At 40.3% G+C, this 11,957-nt stretch overlaps 1 protein-coding gene across 2 annotated transcripts in view; it reads left to right on the top strand.

Annotated features, from left to right (window-relative positions):
* The first annotated feature begins 6,769 nt into the window (after positions 1–6,769).
* Positions 6,770–11,957, top strand: part of LOC107658869 (forkhead box protein P2) — a 78,711-nt gene continuing 73,523 nt past the window's right edge. For both annotated transcript variants that reach the window (XM_016447559.1, XM_016447556.1), the window contains exon 1: positions 6,770–7,184. In XM_016447559.1, the coding sequence (XP_016303045.1) occupies positions 7,014–7,184 (171 nt within the window). In that variant the 5' untranslated portion in view covers positions 6,770–7,013. The remainder of the gene's footprint in view (positions 7,185–11,957) is intronic.

Below are 11,957 nucleotides of genomic sequence, written 5' to 3'. Positions count from 1 at the left end.
ATTCCTATCCCCGCCCCCCTAGTGAATTAGTGGCTAGTAAAAATTAGGTTTAAATTAGCTGCGGCATGGAGAATGGTTAAGTTTGAAATTTCCTTATAATGAGTTTATTATTCTTTGGTGGGATGCCATTTTCCTGAATTAATTCTCTCTTCTTCTTTTTTTTTTTTGGAGTAATTGCTGTCTGATTGAATAGAATCAAACCTCTGGATTGGATGTAGCTCAGGGTACTTTTAGGGTTCTGGTGTAATGTGAAACTAGCTAAGACGTGTCCAACTTTCCTGCTGCTTTTTATTGTTATATGTTTCTCTGTTTTCTTTTTCTTCTAGTCTTTGTGATTAAAAAAAAAAATGAAAAAAAAATTTATTGTGTAAATCTTTATGCTTTATGCTGCAAATTTAAAAAAAACGAAGCCCAGTTTATTCTCAGATATATCTAAGGAAAGCATTTGTTCCAAATATTACATTTCAATCTTATTGAGCAGAATTTTTGTGATTAATTTTACTGGGTATGAAACTTGTCTTACTATTTTGTTAGTAAATTCAGAGTTAGCTTGGTATTTTAATTTGAAGAATGAAGATTTGGGCAGAAAGAGCACAAGTTTTTCAAACATATATATATATATATTATACAGTATCTGTATATTTATTATAGAGAAAGTGTTTATTTTATTTCATTAGAATTCTTTTTTTTTCTCCTTTTGTCTTTTGAGTTAAGTGTCAAAACAGCAAAAACAAACATGTAACTTTTTTTTGTTTGTTTTTGTCTTGTTGGCAAGTGTTGAGTTAAAAAAAACATTTTTTTAAATGTTGTATCAATTTTTTAATACAGTAATCAATGTTTTTTCACCATCTGATTTTTATCTTGTTTGAGTCAAAAAAAAACAAATGCATTACTTTTAGATTGTTTTTTTACTTTTTAGTTTTTTGTTTGTTTGTTTTTGTTTTGTTGACAGGTATTAAATGCATTACCATAAAACAAATGCTTTGTTTTGTTTTCAACCTTCTGTCCTTTATCTTTTAAGATTAAAAACAAATGAATTAGTCTAAAAAACAAGGGAATTGTGTTTGTTTTTAATTTGTTTTTGTTTTGTGGTCGTGTTGATAAAGATGAAATGTTACCAACAAAAAGTATCCATTTTCTTTGTTTTGGGTTACAATAATCAATGTTTTTTTTCATCCCGTCTTTTATTTTTGAGTTGTTTAAGAGTCTAAAATACTAAACATTACTTTTTTCGATTTTTTTTTTTTTTGTCATGTTGACAAACGTGTTGAGTGGTCATCGTTGAGGACTTGTCATGTTGCCTTTCATCTTATTACAAGTTTGGCAGCTCCAAGCGCATCAAATACCCATTACCTGCATTTCTCCAACAATGCGACGCTAATACAAATTACAGCCTTTACAGTATGATAATATCTCTTGAGCGAGCGAGGAAGTCGGCTGCCATTCAGTTTGCTTTCATCTGCCGCCAATCTGCCGCATAACAGGTAAACTGCTGTGAGCTGCACTTGCTTGTATAAATTTACCCACACAGTCAAGTCTTTGATTTCATCAACTCATCTAATTCAAATGCGCTTTTGAAGGAGCCCACATTTTAAGGGTAGACACAGAAGAGCCAATTTAACCTGGAGTGTCTGTCTCGTTCTACGGGGCTTTCTGTTTGAAGTGGCCGGTCAGCTTGAACTGTCTGACTTCTGTCATTTCTATCTCTTTTATTTCTCCGCTGAAATGTATACTTCAATCCTCCCTACAGATGCTAGAGTAGAGCAGGTATCATTAAAGGGAGAAAATGAGAACGAGAGAGCACGAGAATGTCGTCGGGGCTGCCGGGGTTGGTTTGTTTTCAATAGGAACTGAAGGCAGGGCCCTTTTCCTGGGGCCGCTCGCTGTGCCTGTTGATATTGAGTCGAGCAAACACTCTCTCTGGGAGGTCCTGTCGGGCGTCCGGCCAGGGTCGCAAATGAAAGTCACATGTGAGGAATCCTGCGCGGGGATCCTCAGAGCTGAAGCCGGCCCCCGTCTCGCTCCCGGCCCTTGAGCTTAATTAGCTTTTTAATGGAGGTGCCACCAAACGTAGCTTATTTACCGGCGCAGATAGCGGCTTATTTTGATGTGCGTTGCGTCTCAGAGCTCTTTGAGGCTTGGGGTTGTTATTTTCAGAGTAATGCTGTGGATTAAACGCTCATCTTATCTTGTGCTGTTGTGATTGTTGAGCTTTGCTCCGTCCCCCTCCCTTGCCTACCGAAGTATATATGCAAATACGTTTGGACACTACCATTATAGGCTACTTAATATTACTTCATTAAGGTTTCGCCATGCAAGGCAAAAGGAGGTTGCCATGGGTACGGCGGCGCTTAAGTACAGTATATTATAATGTTTAGCTGCCTGTTATATAATCATTGTGCTCTAATGGTCCATTTCAGGTCATATCGATCGGTGATGAAGAACATCAAGATGAAGAGAGGCCAGTCTTATGAGTTTGCCATTAATCTCAGTTTTTCTTAACGTTTTTGAACTCAAAAAGAGAATGGGGTATATTGATAGATCAAACCATGGTAATGGGACTAAGATTCTCTTGCCTTGTGAAATGTCAAGAACATCCTGATCACTACAGATGCCACAGTCTTGAGCTAAAAAAAAATAAGCGAAGCTGATTTTTGACGAGGACAAATAATTAGTGGATTTGAGGTTTTGTTTTTAGATAGCAAGGTGGTAAATGGCAATATATTACCAACATATGCATATATAATTTGCTTAAAATAATATTTTAAAATGTAATTATAAGCAATGAGATAAATGTAGTATTATTAATATAGATTAATTAATATGCAATTAAATGTAATAAGTTGTAATTAAATGTGTGTGTGTGTGTGTGTGTGTGTGTGTATATATATATATATATATATATGTGTATATGTAGTGTGTGTATATAATATAAATAATAAATTAATAATTAATAACCAAAAATAAATAAATAATTACATATAAAAAATAATTATATATGCATTTGTTTATATGCAGATTATTATTTTATTTTTATTATTATTATTATTATTATTGGTAACGCTGTTTGTAGATTTTGACACAAGGGGGAACTAAACCTTCTGTTAGTCAACCAAGCCAATGGTTATTGACTTACACAACGATCTTAAATTAGGTAAACAGCAGCTGATCAGTCTGGGATGTGTAACTCTTAATGAAGGCTGAAGGTGTTTGATTTAAATTGACTGTGATTAGGGACTAAGATACTTTTAAATTTGCAGTGTTTGAGTGTCACATTTTGTTTCAAACTCATACATGTGCAAATAAGTGTACACTGAGGATACAGGCAGACCCTCGGCTTAGAGTTTATTAGTGCTGTTTACAAGCGCGGAGTGCGTTCCATAGGCTCAGTCATCAGCCGAATGGATCGGAGGCGGAGATGAGCTCAAGTGGATAACTCTCCAGCCAGAGAACAGCTTTAATGCTGCCGGCGTTTCTGTGAGGCCTAAAACGCACATCAGACTCTCAGTGAGTGCACACTAGCTCAGCTTAATCTGCTGTTAGCTCAGTCTTTAGTGGTGGTCGACCGGTAGGAGTTTTTCAAGGGCTGATGCCAATATCTAGAGAGCAGGGTGGCTGATATAATACCAGCATACTGGGTTTAATTGAAAATGTGGAATTCAAAATTGAATCTAATTAGGTATAAACAAAGATCTGGCATTTTGAAAAATGGAAAAAAGAATAAGAAATGTTAAAGATTCTGCAATATTTCTAGGTAACGTCTTTTTTTTCCAGTTATCATGTACAGATGGTCAGATTTTCAAGGCTACTTTGGATCATCTAAAATCACGCAGGAGAACGTGATAAAAAAAAAAGTATTATACTAGTGGAGTTTGTGCACATACATTTTTTTCCAACTTCCAAGTTCCATTTTAACAGTTTTTTAAATAGTATAATTTGTAATGAAAAAATAATTCATATTTTTTCTCATTATTTCTGTCCAACTTTATGCATAGTACAATTTATTGGCAGCAAATTAGATTTGTGCACCTTATTTCACGCAGTGTTACTAAAATTCACCCCAAAATTGTAAAAATAGCTTTTTGACAATCCTGTCAGATTTTAAAACTGACACAAGGGGGAGGTAACACCTCTGGAAATCAACCAAGGGACATAATTCAAATATCATCACATTAATCACTAATATTAACCATGCATGAGTTTCAGTTGTGGTTTTGGTGTTCTCACTGGTGTGATTGTGAAATAAAAACAGGATTTAGATGTTCAGTGTTGTGATTTTTGCCACTATGAAGGAGCCTAGTGGTGTTGTGGCTCCAAAAAGGCCTAGTTTCCCCTTCTTGACACCTTCCGGGGGCTCAGGGCAGGGTGTTTTGTGTCTGCTTTAATTGAAAATTAATAGTTAAGGGGGTTGCCATGGAAATTATGCCAGCGCTCAGAGACACCAGCTCTGCCATCACACAAGTCCATCCTCCCTCGCCCGACACTTTCTTCTGCATGCGCTGAAGAGCCGCTGCTGGAATTGTTTGTCCTCATTGACCTTGCGGTCCAAAGCCCTGTGAAATGAGGATGAAAAAAAGAGAGGGAGTTAAGTGAGAGACAGACAGAATAAAACCAGATATGAGTGAGAACTGAGAGTAGCTAACAAGCGCTAAAAACGGCCTGTTTGTCTCGTGAAGTGAAGGTTAGGGCGCGATGTAGCCTATAGCGTTTGGGTCGAAATGTAAATATGACGCATTAGACACAATTCCTGCAGTGACGCTGAAACCTAGAGGCCTTCCATGCCTGCCGGTGCAACCTTTTACACTTCCTCACTGAGCGTTTGCCCTAGTCTGGAGGGGTGGAGGCCCAAAAAAACGGTGTTGGCTTGAGCTCAGCCGTTTCTAATGATATCATACAGTTAAAATATGCATTTAATCTGCTGCTTGGAGCCTGTTATATCATGCTCAGAGCGGGGAGTTCAAGTGGTTTAAGGTGCATGGAGGTTTTTTTTAGCTAAATAAATCTGTCATGCTTGGCTTGGGTGGATCGTGCACAACGTTGAAAGTTCTTGCTCACCATGATGTGTGCATATTTTAAAGACCTTCTACAGTTGTATATGAGGCAATTGATTTTATTAGAGCTTGAATATGGAATTGCTTAGTTGTCCATTTCCAAATAAATCGTGCTTTTAGGTCAGTCTTTTGTATTTAAAATCTGCTCGTTCACATCTCCCCCGTTTACCAAGAGCTTGTTCCTTGCTCACGTTCCAGCGGCGTCTACGCGAACGCTCCCCTCACTTTTCAATCTCCATGTGGCGCTGGGAAGCCTGCAGCAGATGGACTTGGTTTTGCATCTGCCGTGTGCAGGCCTTTGTACTCCTCTCCTGGGGACGAGCGTGGCTCTCGTCTCTGCGAGTGGATTCCTGTCTGCGGGAGCAGCTAGGAGAAACATCTGTGGCATGCGGGGCAAGAGAATGAGAAAAAAGGGTTGACAAACACCATTAGTTTACAATACGACAGATACGAAAGTGACAGATTTTGAAGGTTTAATTACATGCATTAAATGAGCAAATATGCATGTGTAAAAACAAATTTGCAAACCCATCTGGTTTCCAAGCTTTTTTGTCCTCCCTCACTCAAATACTTCCCTCGTAAGGACTTTTTTGGGTTAGCTTGACCTAATAAGGAAAGCAGCAGCAGGCGTATTTATTTATTATTTCCACCATACTATCACTCAACTTGCTAAAGTAGCCCTCCATCCATCTCGAAAGGGAAAAAAAGGAACCACAGGAAAAAGAAGTACCTCCCCTCCACCTCCCCACCCTGACAATCAAACCACTGATTTTTGTGTACGATTAGTCCTCGGGTGCCAAAACAATCAGAGGTCTGCTTGATTTGTTTTAATTACAGGCGTAAAAATGCCACGGGTTTCTCGGATGTGATCGGGCAAGAGGCGCTCGTGTAAATACCGCTGTAAATAGTTCACTGATGATGGCTTTGACAGTGAACGTCAGCTAGTTTTTTCTTTCTTTCATACCCCCCACCTCTCTCCCCCCCCCTATTTTTTTTCTTGCTCTGATGCTGTTGCCTACCAGTGGCATCCTATTCCTCATTTTTGATGCAAGTTAATGCTTCAAGGCTTCTAAGAATATCTTCAAATGCCTCTACCTTCAGGGAGTGGGATTGTGTGTCGTTCCTCAAAAGGTAGGTTACTTTTTCTTCCCGGCTGAGATTGTTGCATGTTTTGGTTTTTATTTAGGAAAACGCAAAGCTCGCTAGTTTGACTTGCAAAAAAGTCGCATGCTGGCTAATCTCACTGAATACAAAAAAGCAGGCAGGAACACGTACCTCGCATTTTTAGGGGCTCGGGATGTCCTCCGCAGCTGGCCGCGTGTGTTAAATCCCCTCTCGGTTAGAGTCCGAATGCAGGAGAAAAAGAGGAGAAGGAGAGAGAGAAAGTGTGTGTGCGTGTGCCGCAAGCCGCGCGCTCAAATGAGAGCAGTGAGAGGCTGCTGGCGGAGTGCGATCCGAGTTCTCGGCTCCGCTCGCAGGCTGTGAGAGAGACACTGGTGCGCACGGTCACACACACACACACACTCAAATAATTCAAGCATTTGCACTAATGAATGAAGAATGAGAAAGAAAGAAAGAAAGAAAGAAAGAGGGACATTTTTGAAGAGCATTTTTAGATTAGGAAGCCCAGAAGCAGTAAAACCTGCAATGATTAGTTGCATTTTCAGATAATTTTCGGAGAGATTTAATGCTAATGATGCCAGTATTTCCAGTGCGTCACAAAAGGCAGAAAAGCTCCAGGTCAGGGCGACACATTTCCATTTAAGGCACTTTTTTCATCACCTCCCCTCGTTCCCGGCCGGTCGCACTGCTTCCCAAAGCCCCGCGTCTCCTATTGGGCCCTGTCTGCACGCTGTCGTAATTGCTCGGTGACAAGTGGAGATGAAGGAATAATTGTCAGGAGATAGGGGTCTTTTTTTTTTTTCTTTTTTTTTTTTTAATGGGTGCACTGCCGATTTAAGTATGCATGAGCGACGCGTGAGGGACGGGGCCAAAGAGGCGCTTGTTTATGATGCGAGTCTGTATAAACACAGTTGGAGTGATGACACTGATAATCGCATGCTCTTCCCCGTGACGCGCGACTCTCCGCGAAACACCCTCTCCAGCCTGCCGTCCCACACCGCTTACCTGCAGGTAATAAAGCCACCTTTTCCTCCATCCATCCATGCTTTCCTGCTTTCATCCATCCATCGGGTCTTTTCACTCGCGCTGTCATTCCTCAAGGCTTGTGCCGTTCCCCGGCTTGGTTTGTGGGCTGCTTTCATCTGTGGGTTAATTGCTGGTGATAATGGCAATGACGATAATGAATGTGGTTTTGTGCGGGTGTGCGTGCGCGTGCCGTTAAGTGTGTGTGAGTGTGTGCCGAAGAGCAGTGTGCTTTGACTTTGCCTAGTAGGTGATTTTATTTGAAGTGAAGTGTTTGTGTAGTTTACAGCGTGTTGGTGGGAAATTAAATCATTTGAGTAAGTTTTATAGTTTTTTGTCTGCTTTATATTAAGAGTTAAATAAATTTTTGAGCAGCTGTTGTCATTTTTGTAGGGTAATAATTGTACAATTCTAATTAGATGCACATGAGTGTTTTTTATGATTTAATATTTTTTTAATTTGAAAGAGTTAAGATTTCATAGTCACCTAAAACTTAAAAAGCCTGTCCCATTTTGGAGGTGGGGTCAGTCAAATGATTAGCCCTCAAGTACTAATTATCCCTATCAAAGGCGGGCAGATAATTTGTTTACTTATTCATAAGGGTGAGCAACGCTCGCTATTGGGCTATTGTGAGCATATTATTACGTTTTTATATGGCTTTGTGCTGGAATGTGGACGTGGTCTTCTTTATAATTTAATACCGTGATGCATAATGAGCTGCATGATTAGTACATACTATATAGAGAATCAGATAGATAATTTACATTGTTCTCCTGAGTCTGTGTAATAGCTTGTTTAGTGTGATAAAATTAAATGCTGCATATTTGGGTTTTTTTTATTATGCAAATCCCCTCTATGAGCTTTTTCCATGCCTCATTGTACACTCTCTCCAAAAATAAATAAAAAGAAAACAACAAACAAACAAAAAAAAGTAATATATGAATTTCAAAAATTGTTTAACCAAAACACGTTTACCTACATTTTGTATGTGGCAATTAACACCGCTCATTAGCCAAGGCGGGTATTTGTTTTGAAAGTTTAACCAATCACTTTGTTATGCTAATTGTGATGTAATTTAATTTGAGTCCCGTAATGATGATGCCGCTATTATCCCCATAAATGATGCAGTTAAGCATCACAGCCTTATTTGCATGTGCTTGAAGGGGGAAGCTGGATGAGACGACGCCAGCATCACTGTCGTTTTCCTCCCTCTGTTCTCCCACGTCCCTCCGGGTCCTCATCGGCCTGTCTGCGCTCATTGATGATCAGCCTTTTTTATCTGATATTTTAATGTGAAATGAGTCAACTGGCTACTCTTGCCGCACAGATGTAAATTAAATAATTGAAATACCAGACTATTAAAAAATGCAAATGGCTTTCTTCAGTCGAGGCATCATCACACAGTGAAGTCATGGAGAAACGATTGATTTGTAATTTTAATTTTTTTTGTGCACGTGCGTGTGTGCATTGTACTAGTTTGCAATCTACCTCCTTGAGTTCACATTTGCACATCAAAGTGCTGCTTTGTTGGCGAGAGGTTAAATTTTAATCCACTGATTTCATGGCCTCTGGTTTGGACATGCAGATGGTGGCTGATTAGTTTGCGTGTGTGCGGCTGGCGTGCGTGTGCTCGAGTTCCTGCAGTCGTGTGGTTGAATTTTTAAGAAAAAAAATCAATTTGAAAGTCCTACAAGAGCCGCTTCCCTCCTTAAATGCACTTCTGCGAACCCTTCAGCCCGGGCTCTCGCTCTGTAACTAAGTCTCCCTTAAAGACTGCCCATTATCTATTTTGTCGAGGTTTTAGACTCGGGGTAATTTTCCTCAGGAAAGATTATTTTTCTCTCGACCAATCTCGCCTGTTACCGCCCTAATTGGTTACATAAATCTTGTCGGGTATGAATGAGAAATGTTGGGGTGTTGTCAACTGTAATCTTCACCCTTATTTACCAATTCATTAAGATCTATCGATGCAGGACCGGGCCGAAAGAATGACAACATAAATCAGCGCGGTGCGACATAATGACCCTAATCAGCCTCAAATAAGTGGAAACGTCACCATGAGCTATGTCTCTCCGCGGCTTCGTGTCTGTGTGGCGGCACCAGGGCCGTCCCGGTCGTTAACGCGGACACGTGTCCCAGGCAGGGCGAGCGCTCGCCCCCTCCACCCCAAGGCTTTTAATCTCGCCCCACACGCAGCCGGTGTCACAAAGGATAATTGCGGCATGAAATGAAATGAAATATGCATTTGAGGCAGGTAAATAGTGTAAGACGATGGATAAATAGTAAGAAAGAGAGCGAGGGAGAGATTTTCTCTTCCTGCCAGAGATGATTGGAGCAGACAATGGGGCCTCCTACTTTTATAGGTCAATTACTGATGATTAGGTGGGCAGAGTTAATTAAAGAAATTACCCAAAATGCAAGCGCAGGGACTGCTTGATGAGATACCAGCGTCACTGTCTAGGCACCCACTTTTGGAGCTGCTTTTGTCCGAGAGGGAGGTGCTTGCTGGAAAGAATTTGGAAAGAACTGGAAACACTCAAGTTTTGTTGTTTTTTTCCGGAAGTGCTGGAAAATCTGAACGAAACTCCGGCTTTGTAGGTCACGTTGTTTAGAATTTATGAATTATGTGTGTTTTTATTTCTCAAGGATTTGGTTTTGTTTCAGGGCTTCTTCAGGATTTATCGCAGTTTTCTTTGTCCCCTTAGTCTGTGCTTTTTTTCTCTCTGTCTTTCTTTTCATGTCCCTCTCCTTTTCTCCTTCTTTTAATGTAAATAGCCTAGAATTAAGTTCTGAACATTCAGCGCTGAATGAATCGAATCACAGATGGTCTATTTATCGTGAATTGAATTTTTTTTTCTTGAATGTGTTCTCATTTTACCACTGATAACAACACTTTATTCGGTTACTTTGCATACTATTAATCCTGAAAAGCGATGTATTCATCCTCCCTTTTCATTTTTGAACTCGTGGTATAAATATGATTTCCCTCATGCTCTTTTTACTCTATAATCTCGTCCATTGTGAATCACTTTGAAATCCCTCTATCTGAGAAGAGGGGGCCTGTAATATTACAGTACATTCAGGTTTAGAGGAGAGTCATTAACGGTGTATGGCGACCCCTAAGAACCAAAAAAGACTGCTGGCATGCATGGTTTAACTTTTAAAGAGCATTTTTAGCTGTTCAGTGGCATTTTTAATTAGCATATTCTCAATTTCACATGTAGTACAGATGCACGGGATGAAATTCAAACTTTGCATCATCATTTTCAAAAATCTGGCATTTTGATCTATTAAGCATTCTCAACTGTTAAATATTGGAGAATAGCAGAGCCGCATTGCTTTATTTTGTATGCATTGTAACTTATGGCAATGATGAATTAATTTCAGTGGAGCACAGAATTTGTGATTATTTTAAATGGTATCCATATCTTAACTGAATCAGAGCGGGTGAAGCTAGCAGACTGTGAAATGTAATTTTTAGTTTTTTCCCCCGTCCTTCCTTGCAATGTTAGGATTCCGGGCACCTGAGCAATGCACTGATAATGACTAGGCTTCTTGGATCACAAAGTCTGCCTTTCCGATGCCTCCCTGAAATAATCATCAAGCTCTTTTTCAGGTCTGTTCTGCGCATCCTATCAGGGGAGAGGGCCGCCGGTTTCCACGGGAAGGGAAAAATGAAGTGCGTCTCGGCGAAAGTGGATGATTTCTGTGAGAGTGTGTGTGAGAATGTGTTAATGTCACAGTCGCAGCCTCCGGTGCCCCTTTTCAGCAACTTGTATAAAACATATCCCGCGGTTTCTGAGTGTGTGTGTGTGTGTGTGTGTGTGTGTGTGTGTGTGTGTGTGTGAGAGAGAATGTGTTAATGTCACAGTCGCAGCCTCTGGTGCCCCTTTTCAGCGACTTGTATTAAACATATCCCGCAGTTTCCAAGCGCTTTAGATGATGGAGAACTTAGAATCACAATATCCAAGCTCCGATAAGAAGGGTGCCGCGTTTGATAATGAGGCAACATTTGTGTTTGTAAAATCAGATCAGCTCAAATGAGCGTGAGTAACTTGACTCCTCCATGATGAGGTGTGTGTGTGTGTGTGAATGAGAAACATCTGGGCTATATTTGTGGCTTTTCCTCCCCACACCTTTCTTTGCAAACCCACCCACCCGAAATCACAGGCGTAGCCCTTGAATGCGTTGTCAGGATCCTGTCTGGGATTTTTCACCTGATGGAAAGGACAGATTTGCACAGCCTACGATTCGAGAGCAAACATTTACACAGCCAGAAAGGAATCTCAAGCGTGGTACTGTTACAGCATTTAAAGCACAAAAAACACACAGTGAGAAAAGAAACTGATCCAAATAACATATTTTATTCCAGAAATGCAGCAATTTGGTTTTTATCTACCTTCTTGAATACACACTGACTTTCTTTTAGATGATGACTGTTATCAAGATGATATGGGTAATAGCGGTTCACAAGCTCAGTGTTTATCGCAGGACTCGGTGTCAAATGGGCCGGAGCTTGTCCACACTAAAAGACTAGCAAGGGCTGTAAATATGTTCCAATAGCACGAACCCTTGACCCCAGTGGGTTTTTAGGAAAAGACAGTGTGTTATAATGACAGGCAGTTGGCCCCAAGGGTCAAAGACAGAGAAACAGGGGTCCTACAATAGATGAACAATGACAGACTTTGGGTGCTGGCTTTCCTCCCTCTCTCTCTCTCTCTCTCTCTCTCTCTCTCTCTCTCTCTCTCCGTCCCTCTCTCT

The sequence above is a fragment of the Sinocyclocheilus anshuiensis genome, unplaced genomic scaffold (assembly GCF_001515605.1).
Source record: "Sinocyclocheilus anshuiensis isolate Anshui unplaced genomic scaffold, SAMN03320099.WGS_v1.1 scaffold283, whole genome shotgun sequence".
Lineage (NCBI taxonomy): Eukaryota > Metazoa > Chordata > Actinopteri > Cypriniformes > Cyprinidae > Sinocyclocheilus > Sinocyclocheilus anshuiensis.
The sequence above is the reverse complement of the archived record's forward strand: the minus strand, read 5'-3'. Positions and strand labels throughout refer to the sequence as shown.